We start from the raw sequence: 12,254 nt of genomic DNA on the forward strand, positions 1-12,254 counted from the left end.
ACAATAAACAACCTGACAATAAAGGTTGACATATAAACCAACATATTCTGCAGTTTAAGAGTTTATTACTTTAAATGTTGATTGATGTTCTTATTTGATCCAGTTTCTACTCTATGAAGTTCAACATGTGCAAATAACGACTAAAGTCTTTAATGAAAGTTCAGAGTTTGTTTCAGTCAATGTTTTACAATCCCAAGTGAACAGGGAGGGTTATGTTATCAGAGAAAGTAATGTGTGATGACGTGTTTTAGTTTTTTTACCACCTGTTTATATGACACGATGTGTAACCAACACAACCAGTAAATCATTAACCCAAAGTACAACTTACACTGGTGAATGAAATTTTCTTCAGGCGTCTCAAACTCTGCATACATGGTAAATATCTTCAATCAGGTTGCTGTACAATAATTACAATACATTACGTATTTACAGGAATAATTTGTAAAGGTGCATTCAGTTCAATATCTCATAAGGTCGCGTGTTAGAGGCCTGACAGCCAGTACAGCATCATTAGATTTTATTATGGGTGGTTCCTGTTACATCTTTGTTTGTTTGACTCCTCTCACAGATCAGAGGTCATCATGTCATCACTGTCTGTGTCCTCTGAAGGATCCTCCATCTTTACCCCAAGTCCACTATCTAGATCTGCCCGCTGTTCCTCATCTTCATCCTCACTATCATCCTCTCTGCTGTCTGGAATGATGACCACCTCCTGTTTTGCGTTGGGATCAATGTCCTCTTTAAACCACACCGCCTTGTATCCCTCCTCCATACGTCTCTCTTTGGTTAGGATGGGTTTCACATCTTTTTCGCTGTCTGCCTTATCTGAGCCATCCTGGCTAGTGTCATCAGGCAGATGGGCGTGCAATGAAGCCGAAGACCTCCCAATGGCCTCTTTGAGTCGCAAGTCTGCCGCTACTTTTCGTGGGTCTTCACCGGCCATTGTACTTCCCCCTGCTGGACCATGGGAGCCTATGCTGCCTCCATCTTCATCATCATTGAATCCCTCATTGGTGTACTGGATGCCCTCCTTATTACCACTTGAACCTTGACCCAGCTGTGGAAGGACAGTATTGTCAGGGAGAGGGAAACCACTTAGTTTACCAAACTTGTTGCTAACGTTTCAAGAAACTTAATTAAGTTATGGGCATAGAAACTTATAAATAATGTCTAGAAGTTAACAAAGTTGTATTTCTGCTAACCAAATTTAGGCTAGTTCAGTGTCACACAGCTAGGATCACTACTTAATGATGGTAGTCTAGGGAACTAATTAAAATTGCTGCCTGTTGAGGTTTAGTCTACGCCAACAGGTTTGCAAAACCTTTTTGACATTAGACTGTTAATTTCTGACTTTTGAGCTGTTGTCCAGAAAGAACCTAATTAATTAATCATTGCACTTACAGAGCTTTGAAACATGCTCGCTTCGTTGATCTTCTTCCAGTCCCCTTTCTCCTTCAGCATGCGGTAAACAAGCACCCCAATGACCACCAGACAGATAAACAGCAGCACTCCCAGGGTCGCACCGATTGCTGCCATGTCTGCAGCACCGTAGCCACCAGATGGTGTGATCACTGCACAACACAGATCATCAAATACATGCAATCTCTGTTCAAACTGTACAAAACAACTATTTGGGACCTAAAACAGAACTATTTTCCCAAACATCTTTAGTCATTTTACCCAAACCTTTTCAAAGCTTAAAAAACATCCCTTACTATGGGATGGCGCTGTTAGTCCTAACCTTTTAGTTAGACTAGAGAAGAAAGAATGTGAATTTCAGTAAAATATTGCTGACTCAGATTTGCAATTTGACTGTTTTTTGACAATCATCTAATAAATTCACAATTAATTTGTACAAGGACAAGTACATAAGGAAAGTCGAGTTAACAGCCTAGAAGTTAGTCCACCAGCAGATGTGAGAGACATCACTAATTGCATCTTTTCAAATGTGGGTTTTTTGCTCTGTGGTTGGTCACTTTGAATGTCAACAAGAAACCTTTTCTGGCTCTTAAACATGTTAAAAGCAGCAATTTAAAAATAGATTCTTGTATATTGACCTTCTCTAAGGGCTTTCCACGTGTCCCTCACTTAGTTTTTTTTATTAATGTGCAGAGTTGTACGTTTTGGTAATTTGCCTATGATCGGTCTTGTAATGGTTGCTTAATTCTCTAAAAGGGGCAATATTGACTATGACAGAAGCAACTGCAAGAACTGTGTGGCCACCTGCGGGAGGGTAAACTGTGCTGGCAGTGGAGCTTCCTTCACTGGTCAAAGTGGGATTAATGGTTGAAACACTGCCTTCAGTGGACATACTGGAACTAGTGGTGGAGATGGTAGTTGAGGCGGTGCTGTCGGTGGTGGATTCCTCTACGGATGTCGTGGTCATAATATCTGTAGTGCTCAGAGGCAAACTGGTGGTGGTGAGACCTGGGAGGAGAGCACACTTTGAAACTTGCATGGTTGCATGTCCTTGTTTGACCTGAACCTCAAGGTGCTTGAGACTGATGCAAAGAGTGAATTGATTTATTTGCATTAACCTGCAATCAGCTAGTGGACCTGACAGTACCGTACATACTCAAGCTAGCTGGTTGACTTTTTGTGTCTCTTTGGTGGCAGTTCAGACCTTTTCATAGAGAAGAAAGCCAACCACAGATCCAAAAAATGATGTATCTATACATCTGAACTGCAATCTTAAATCTTTTTTGTGGGGAACATACAGTATGGGCATATGTTCACCATTAATCTGAAATATGAAATACAACGTGGAGATTTGAGACTCTTTTGTTGGATTCTGGCACTCACAGCATCTGTTTAAGGTCAGCGGCAGATTGTGGATTTTCTTAATACATTTACATTTAGTTATTTGGCAGAAGCTTTTATCCAAAGCGACCTAGAAGTGAGGAACAAAGTAAATAACTTAGACAGGGAGATAAAATTTAAAGTAAAGTGCTTTGGAAAGAGTTGTTTCAGAGAGGACCACCAGACGTCATTTCCTTGCAGAGCATAGTGAGTGAAAGAGATTTTAGAGCAGGATGAGGGAGTTCAGGTAGGCCAGTGCTGTTAGTTTGACCACTTTGTAGGTATAGGTCAGAACATTGAACCTGGGGCAGGCAGTTACAGGAAGCTAGTGGAGAGATCTGAAAATCTAATCTAACGTGTCCTTTTAGGCAGAACAAAAATGAAATGGGGTTTGACAGGAAGACATCGAGGTAGTCTTTTATAGTCCGAAAGGTATGGTCTGATCTCTCTGATGTTGAAAAAAGGCAAATCTGCATGCCCTCAAGAGAACAAGGTGGTAGGATGGTCTGAGAAGTTGGTAGTTGGTTGGTAGTACGAGAGAAATTCACATCAATTACGTCTGTAAAACGCTTCCCCAATTCATTTTGAAATAAAAAAATCTTCTAAATATCACCCACATCTCGCAAAACTGAACACAACGTTTTTGCTTGGTCTGGACCTTACATGCAAGTCACTTTGAATAAAAGCATCAACCAAAAGATTTCAAAATGTAAATGTTAACATTGTGCTCCAAACAGATGCAGTGACAATGCATGAAAATCCCTACGTCCACATTCAAATGATCTTTTGCGGTTGCGGTTAACAGTAGCATCAAAGTGGACCAACCACAGGACTGTGTCGCTGTGAGAACTGTTTCAACAATTCAGAAACATGACTGATATGACAACAGTGTCAGAATATAGCAAAACCAGTGGATCTTTTTGTCTGGAGAGCTCAGGAGCTGACTAGCACTATATGTTACAACCTACAGACTCTTCATTTTGGTAGTCGTGTTTGCATGTGTTTATTGATCATGTTCAGGATTTCCTGCCTACCTGAAGTCACCGTCACTGAGAGTGGAGCTGTGGCCGATTCATCGTTTGATGTGTCTGTCGCCACCACCTGAAAGTTTGAACTGAGATGAGTGCTTGGATTGAAAATGATCTATTAGTTAGTCACGTTTATTAGATTTGTTAACTCACTGTCAGGGATAATGAAGAGTCTGGCAGAGCTTTAGTCATGAACAAGTGGCCATTAATGATGTTGAAATCATTGCTTCCATCAATGGAGTAGGAGATGTAGGGATTGACGCCCTGTTTGAACACACATAAAAAGGACAGTGCTGAACACCAGGCAGACAGCAAATATAGAAATCTGCTACTATGCAGTTAAACAGCAGCATTTACTTCACAACAAGGTATATTTAGAGTGACGAAGTGACGAACTTTGAACAAACTTTGTAAAAATGCACAGTAGTTTAGTACTAATACTAAGGTCCCTACAACTGTAATATGTAATAAACCAGGAGTTTATCATCAAGCTTCCATTAAATTCTTGAGCATTTTACCTCGGTGTAGTCATCGTCTGTGGCGAGAATCACCAGAGGCTTATCTTTGTTGTTCAGGTCCATGGCCATGGAGCCCACTCCAGTGAGGATGGCTTCATACGCAGGGCTCTCAAACTGTGGACGGTGGAGGCTCTTCACCTGAACACTGATTATGACGCTGGTGGTGGTAAACTGATAACTGTTTACCTTCTGCGCCGCCTGGGGGAAAAGTACATTAATACCATGATTTAAACATGGTGGTAAATTATTGATGGCCCAAAGATCATCTCCTCTTCACTGGCGTTCAGTGATAACATCAGTTTTAATCTAGTGTAATTTCACTAGACGGTGTTTATGAAAACATTGTAAAACTGTATGCGACACTCATACTCAGTTGTTTCTATATTATGCATCTACTTCATACAACCAGTACATGGCTCTGGCCATTTTAACTTGTGACCTTCAATTTCAATGGGCTGTTAACATGTTCAGTGATAGGTTACTTTCTATTTGAAGAAGCAGGAAGAGAAGGAGAATATAGATCTTAGATTTACAGAGGAGTATAACTTTCAGTTTAATGAACTCTACAAATATTAGATCAGGCCAAACTTAACATTACATGTAATGAATGTTTAACTTCACAATAACAAAAACTGAGGGCGTGGATTGAGATAGTTCAGTGATAGTAGTATCTATGTTTTGTGGCTCTACATTAAAGCCAACTACATTTAGTTAATTTTGTGTGTTTGTGATACATGTTACACACAAATACACCATCATTTAAATGAACTGGATACTGAATGTCCTGTTTTTACCATTACTGTCAAAGTGATTGGCTCCAGTGTAGTAACCGGCTTCAGCATGGTGATGTTCCCTGTGTTTGGGTTGATCTCAAACAGATTGTCATCGTTTCCTAAAGCAACAACAGTCAACAACTTATTAATGTGGCGGTCACAGTGGAGAACGAACCACCTTGTTATAATCTAAGCTGCTTACCGCTCAGAATTGAATAAGACATTTCTTCGTTTATCCCAGAGTCTCCATCGATGGCATAAAGAGGTCCTGGTTTCAACTCTAACACTCCAGCCTGCAGAGGAGAGAAGTTCACAGGCTGTATTAAAGCTTCAGTCTGGAAACACAGTGGTTGTCAGATTATAAAGCTTTCCAATAACAGAAATAACCAGGTCTGCCACAGGGAAATTGTTCTGGACAGCTGCTACATTCAAGGGTCTACTACTTCAGCGTTTGGTTCAGGACAGTTTGACATGCAGCCCAGATTAACTGAGGTTTGAACCAATGACTCTGGGTTCTCCAGTGTTAAAGCTTATTGATGTCAGCACCAGACTTGGAACAGACAGATCAACTGTTCCAACGTTAGAACTGACCCACCTCTTGTTCATTTTGGTTGACTCTGCCTGTGTAGCCGGAGCTCTGGCAGACCAAGGTGCCCCCCACATCATACTTTGTGCAGGGCTGGAACCACGGTGGTCTGTCGTCCCTGTCTGTGATGGAGACCATGATTGTAGTGGTGGCAGTGAATGAAATCTCACCCTCTGATGCCAATGGTGTGTCCTGAAAATAAATGACAAACAACAGCTCATTCTCTCAGTACGATCCAGATAGAGTCATTGGACATCTGAACTGAGGGTAGCCTCAAACGGGTTTTCTTTACTCAACTTTAGACAAAACGTTAAACAAATACTTTTATTAAAAGTCCTTGAAGTGTTTCACTATAATGTTAAATAATCATGAAAGTGATAAATGTGTAATAATCAAAGTTTGTGGGAAAAAATATTGTACTGTATGTTTGGATGTTAGATCTTCTTCATTTGGGCTGTGATCAGATTTGACTGACATGACCCCATGACTGTCATGGAATTTGGATTCTGCAGAAATGGACACTATAACTTTTTACCAGTGGAATAAATCCAATTCACCCCAGTGGTCAATCCATAACACCTCTCTAACTTTAACAGAGTGTGCTTTGGATCCCATGACTCATAATAAGCAGCTGAAGAAAGAAGAAGAAAAGATGTTTTTGCCAAGACCATTTAAATAAATCAGTGTTTAGCAGCAGCAGTGAGCAGTACTCACCTGAGCGTAGAGCACTAGTTGGACATTTTTTACTTTGTCGTATTCGAGGAGTTTGTTAACAAGGACCTCTGATACCGTAACTGCCCTCAGTTTAAAGTCGTTCTGCAGAAATCAGACAAGAACAGTGTTGAGATTTGCCTTAGGAGGTAGCACTTTCCACCTGCTTCCAGACTTTGTGCTAAGCTAGGCTGTAATAAAGACGAGGTCTTACAGATTCAGACGTCAGCGTGTAGTAGAGCTGAGAGGTGTCCAAATCTTTAGCAGGGAAACTGCCAACAACCGTGTCTACAGGAGACATCTGTGGCACAAAAAACACAACAAAACAAAACAAATGCTGCTTTTGTAAAGTTCAAGAAAAATAGGAGAGAACAAAAAATGAACCATGATCATGAAAGATGAAAATGGGACTCTTACCTCACTGACAACAACACGGTAGACGTCCTGATCGAAGACTGGAGGGTTGTCATTCACATTGGTCACAAATACAATAATAATGAGTTTCAACTGGAAACAAAGAGACAAGTGTTGTTGAAACATTTGTTTTGCTCCTGATTATTGATTACAAATTTAATAGTATGAAGAATATCAAAAGACAGAGAAGGTAAAGCTGCAGGTAAAGCTGAGAAGGTAAAGCTCTAATTTCCAAACTGGTGAAACCACTACAAGCACCTGCAGAACCTCCTTACACACCAGCAGAACACTTCAAGAACCTCTCAAGCCCTGTGCAGTATGAGTTCCTTGACAAGCTATGGAGTATCTGTAGAACCTCTTTAAGTATCTATACAATCTTACAGGAACTTAATAATTTTTTCAAGAGCCTTCACATGTTCAACAACCATTGTACCCGTCAGAACCTCAACTACATATAGAAAATCTTCAAGCCCCCGTTTAACCTTTTTATGTGATTTCACAATCTCAACAAGAACCAAAAGCACATTTACAACCTGATCAAGAAGCTACAACCTCCTCAATCATTCAGAGATTCCCCCCACACATCTGGATATTCTCGTGCAGTACCTGTACTACCTTCTTAAAATCCTGGAGAACTTATGAAAGCACTGTTTGCACTCAAGAACAAGTAAAAAACACTTGAAAGATTTCTGAAGAGCCGACACGATCCCATCAAGCAACTGTACAAATGTTTTTAAGAACATGCACAGGCTCACCTGGAACAACGACATGTCATATATTTTTTAATTCAGCTGTGAGTAGATAATTTATGTTGAGGGTTACATGGCAAAGCAGCTATACACCCAGCATCTAGTGGACATATCTGCGTAGGATTATCAGTGTAGTATATGAAAACAGTTTTACCTCGCTGCTAGTGGATGTCTGAGAGCAGATGATGTTGACTATGTAGGTTTTTGTGGTCTGAAAACAAAACACGAGTCATGATCACCAGTGAGACTTGAATTCTGAATGAAGACGTGGATGCTCAGATTATTCCAGTTAGTTACCTCATAGTCAAACCTTTCTGTAGCTATCAACTGGTTTCCTTCCAGCCTGAATGGGAGGGCAGCTGTATCCGGATTGAACGCGAGGGTCACGTCTGGTTCGACAGTGATCGTCTCCACAACAGCACCCACCTCATTGTTTTCTGGAATGCTGATGTCTTGTCTAGCTGTACAGACTGTTGGAGTGAAGAAAAGCACATTTGACATAATTATAGAGACAGTTCAACGTTTAAGCACATCAGTTTTCTTCCACTAGAAAATATGGAGGTTGGCCTGTTTGCCTGAAACTTCAGTCTAAACCTAACTAAAGCACAAAAATCTGTTTCCCCCAGTTCTTTAAAAGCTTTTTTTTTTAGGAAAGGGAACATTTGAGAGTGAGTAGTTCTTCAAATAAAACTGTGAATCATGGTGAAATAATAAATGGAAACTCTGTAGTTCTCTGTATGTTAAGATCAACATTCATGTCTCTCTCAGTCTTTGTTTAGTCAGTCCTGCTTCCAGGTCTTCATGTTTTCAGAGGAGGTTACGTGGTCCACGTCCTATCTGCTGGTGGCACCTGGTTGTTACTCGACCTCTTCCCTGACCACATTGTCTGATCTGAGGAAACTGATCGAGGCAAATGGCCGCCCACCCCTAGCCTCGTTCATTACATTGTTTCTGTTGAAGGATTCTTTCAGAGTTATGAGCATAATTCTTTGCCAGTAAGTTGTTCTGAGCAGGAAGAAGCTAAAGTTAAATAATAAACTGAAACATTGAGATATCGCTGACTATTTGTTATTTCTTTATACCTTTTCATTGAATTGGGCCAACCCCAGAACTTCAGTCTATACTACGAGGCACTCAGCTTAGAGTTTATTTGACTAATCTTGTGGATCAGATTAAGTCACATCCAGCTATAATTTATCACCTTTTCCATGGTATACTGGTGAAAGCATGAGGGAACCCAGTAGGAATAATTAGGTCTATAATTACAGTTACAATTCCAGATAGTATAGAGAACAATAAGTCACTGACTTGTTCCTGAGTCATGTTTTTTTTAATCTAAGGAATAGGAACCATTAAGTTATTGGCATTAGCTGCTGGTTCTGTCTACACCCTAGTTAGAATTTATTAGCAGTGTATAAACATGTAGTACTGTCAGTGCTTTATGACACACTATAATCTAGTTTCAGCCAATGTAACATTATTTATTATGTACAACAAGTAGAACTTTTCCAATATTACATCTGTGATTTATACATATTATCAATTATTACCTGTACATATTATCTATACAGTTATACAGCCACCTACAAGTGTACACAGGAGAAGGATTATTACATTATGTATTAATGTTTCTGTATCACCCATAGATCACGTATTAAAGTTTCTAAACTGTTTATAAATGTACAGTTAAAGTACAGTAACTGGCTCCACCCCTTCACTTTTTGGCCTGTTGGAAGGTTTCGGTGTCCGACTACCTGAGCGCTTCCTCATGTTTTGTTTCCAGCTTTATAAAATGTGTCTAAATTCAAACTGTGTCTTTTTAGCACCTGTACCATTCGCAGACTGTTAATGAACCCATTATTCTCTGTAAGGTGACTGAGACACCGTCCGTCAGATAAAACAAATGAGCCTCAGGTAAATCAGCAGAGTTCAGTACTCACTCTGGGCCTCAGTGGATGTTTGAAGCAGAATCAAAAATAGAAAGATGAGAGACGTTTTCAAAATGAAATGTGAATTAAAGACGTCCATCTCTCCGTCCGTCCTGTCAGAACTGATCTTCGTCCGTCTTTGCTGGAGCTTATCTGCGTGGCTTTATGGCAGCAGTGGACTTTTCCCCCTATAAAAACATAACAAACACATCTGTTTGCTGGGAAGTCATATAATGATTTTGTTCTAATGTTCTTTTGTGACTTCATGTCTTATTTAAATTAGTTTTACTTGGGATTATAAGTTAAAGCAAATTGTAAAGAATTAATAATCGCATAAGTTTTCTATAATTTAAGTGTTTTATGATCTTCTCATCAAACCTCCTTCATCCTTATCAGTTGTCCACGTTTCCTGATTTGCATTTATGGTTGACAACAACAACGGGACAAACACACAAATACAGGAAAGGAAGAAAAACTAAGGTGTGAATGTCCAATCTTTAGATCCCAGTGGGATACTTACTGATATCTGAACCACCACTTAAGAACGTCCCAAATGTCATTTAAACCTTCTTATCCAGCTTTTAGAGACGTTTCGATTAAGGTGTTTATTGGTAACCTCCAGTGGTGGGAAGTTCATGGAGGTTACTCAAAAACTCTTCAGTCCAAATTTGAGGTCTACAATCTGTAAAATCTATTTTTATTTATTTTTAGGCCACTTGGGAGCAACAGAAACTAGACGCCAACAAACTACTGACACATCCTCACCTCTTCAGTTGATTTGAAGAACATACAGTAAGTACAGAACATTCATTCAGAGTCGGGTTTGTGGCATCTTGATCAATCTAACTCCAACACTCACTCTGTTTTTGGTCTCCACCAATTCCTCACTTTGTTTACCACCCAGTCTCTCACTGTATCTGTTCGGTGTTTGTTTCTGAGCAGAGAAATCAGAACCAACAGTGAAACAAAGCACTAAAGTTCTGATCTGGACACAAAATATTGAGCTGAAACTCACTATAAACTATGTAAAACTGAAGGAGCAGCAGATTCTTATCTGTAGCTTCATCACATCGTCATTTGATGCAGCGATATAAAAATTAACAGTGACAAACATAACGGACAAAGAGTTTTCTAATGATTATTAGCATTTGAACTAGATAAACAACATGCTACTGACACACAGGACTAATGTTACTTAATGTTATACTGCATCTGACAGTCACTAGTTACTTTACTTTACATAAAACGAGAGGAGCTTTTAAAATGTGACGCATTAAGTATTGAACTCATCTTCAGTGTTAGAATGACTGAAACCATTAGTTGAACCATCGAATGACAGAAAGTCAATGTTTTGAGTCAATGATCATTCTGAGGCCAAAGTCCAATTATTAAAGTGAATGTTTTACAGCTGCAAAAAGTTTGAAGAGTTTTGTGAAAGAAAGAGTTCTGTTTTTGATTTTTAATAAATTAACATAAGAACATGTTTTCACTATCATGGTTCATTACATGTAGATCAATGGGACAAGTTAATATTGGCTGTTTTACTGATTTAAAAGTAGAACTACAACGATAAAATGTGGAAAAAGTGAAGGTGTGAGTAAATGTAAAACACAGTTATAAAACACATTACAGGACTTCATAAAACTTATTTTAATAACAAAGATAGCTGCGTTTGCACATTAAATATCATAACAGCTGCATACAAAGAGCTTTATTTCTTCATTATTAACATCAGCAGCACGTTTGTCCTTCTACAGGTCGGTCGGCCAGTTGCTGTAGACGGACGGACACATGTTTTGTTTCATCAGCAGGTTCACTCTCTCCGTGTCTCCTACAACACCACTGTGGACAAAAAACATGGAGACAGTCACACACTGCTGCCATAACTCCTCAGTATAGCAACATGTTTTTATAATGCTTACACCATCAATGGAGGTTAAAACTAAAAGCCTAATCATGACTATGTTCTTATACTGATGGAATTAGTGCTGTGGAAAACTTGACCTAGACTTGATTTTTCTTGTCTTCTTTAAATTTTGGCCTCTGAACAGACTGATATGTGAAACTCTCCAGTGGTTGTTGCACCCTTCAGTTTACAGCATCAGTGTCTTTTATCACTGTTGTTATTGAGTGTCTGAAGTCTCGCACCTCTTCTTGACGCTCTGCATGCGGCGCAGGAAGGCGCAGAACGAGCTGTGTTTGGCTTTAGATCGCAGGTACTCTGCATATTTGTTGGAGAACTCGATGTCTCCCAGCTGCCTCCTGCGGTCCAGTCCTGCAGACAGCAGCTGCCTGAAACATAATCACATCAATAACCAGCATTGTAATATGAGGAAGATAGAGGAAAGTTTAAAACCATTCACACACATGAATGAGAATATATGATATATGACAAAATACAGCTAGACAGACAGTAACCATGTACATAACAGTATGAAGCACAATTTTGTTGATGTCTTGATGTCTATTTAAATTCATGTGGTGAATATACAGTTACAGTTTCTTACTTCCACATTATCGTTATCATTCATTCCTTAGCCAGGTTTGAGTGCACTTTATCAATCAAACTAACTTTGGTCTCTAGCAGCTCCTGAAGGAAATTGTCTGGCTGCTAAATGGGATCATTGAAAAAAAGCATTAAAGTTGTGATCTGGACACTAAACACTGAGCTAAAACTCACTATCAAGCTCAAAAGAGAGCTGTAGACTCACTGAATCCTTCTCTGTAGCGGCATCAGCCTCAGAGGCA

General features: G+C 39.5%; 1 protein-coding gene across 1 annotated transcript; it reads right to left on the bottom strand.

Moving 5' to 3' along the window:
- Window positions 1-362: 362 nt before the first annotated feature.
- Window positions 363-9,348, bottom strand: LOC113165749 (cadherin-related family member 5-like). The gene is made up of 15 exons (XM_026365457.1): window positions 9,333-9,348; window positions 7,876-8,048; window positions 7,733-7,789; window positions 6,833-6,922; window positions 6,630-6,716; window positions 6,419-6,520; window positions 5,714-5,896; window positions 5,321-5,411; window positions 5,140-5,237; window positions 4,346-4,543; window positions 3,981-4,091; window positions 3,834-3,900; window positions 2,224-2,427; window positions 1,402-1,571; window positions 363-1,057 (listed from the first exon to the last, which is right to left on the bottom strand). The coding sequence occupies exons 1-15, from the start codon at window positions 9,346-9,348 to the stop codon at window positions 563-565; spliced, it is 2,142 nt and encodes a 713-aa protein (XP_026221242.1). The 3' UTR covers window positions 363-562.
- Between the last annotated feature and the right edge of the window lie 2,906 nt (window positions 9,349-12,254).

The sequence above is a fragment of the Anabas testudineus genome, chromosome 6, assembly GCF_900324465.2.
Source record: "Anabas testudineus chromosome 6, fAnaTes1.2, whole genome shotgun sequence".
NCBI classification, from domain to species: domain Eukaryota; kingdom Metazoa; phylum Chordata; class Actinopteri; order Anabantiformes; family Anabantidae; genus Anabas; species Anabas testudineus.

Excerpts from the sequence above, each read along its gene's own strand:
- LOC113165749 (XM_026365457.1), bottom strand. Across the intron at positions 4,544-5,139 it reads CAATCACTTTGACAGTAATG|GCGGCGCAGAAGGTAAACAG; the intron begins GTAAAAACAGGA and ends CTTTTCCCCCAG. Across the intron at positions 1,058-1,401 it reads CGAGCATGTTTCAAAGCTCT|CTGGGTCAAGGTTCAAGTGG; the intron begins GTAAGTGCAATG and ends GTCCTTCCACAG.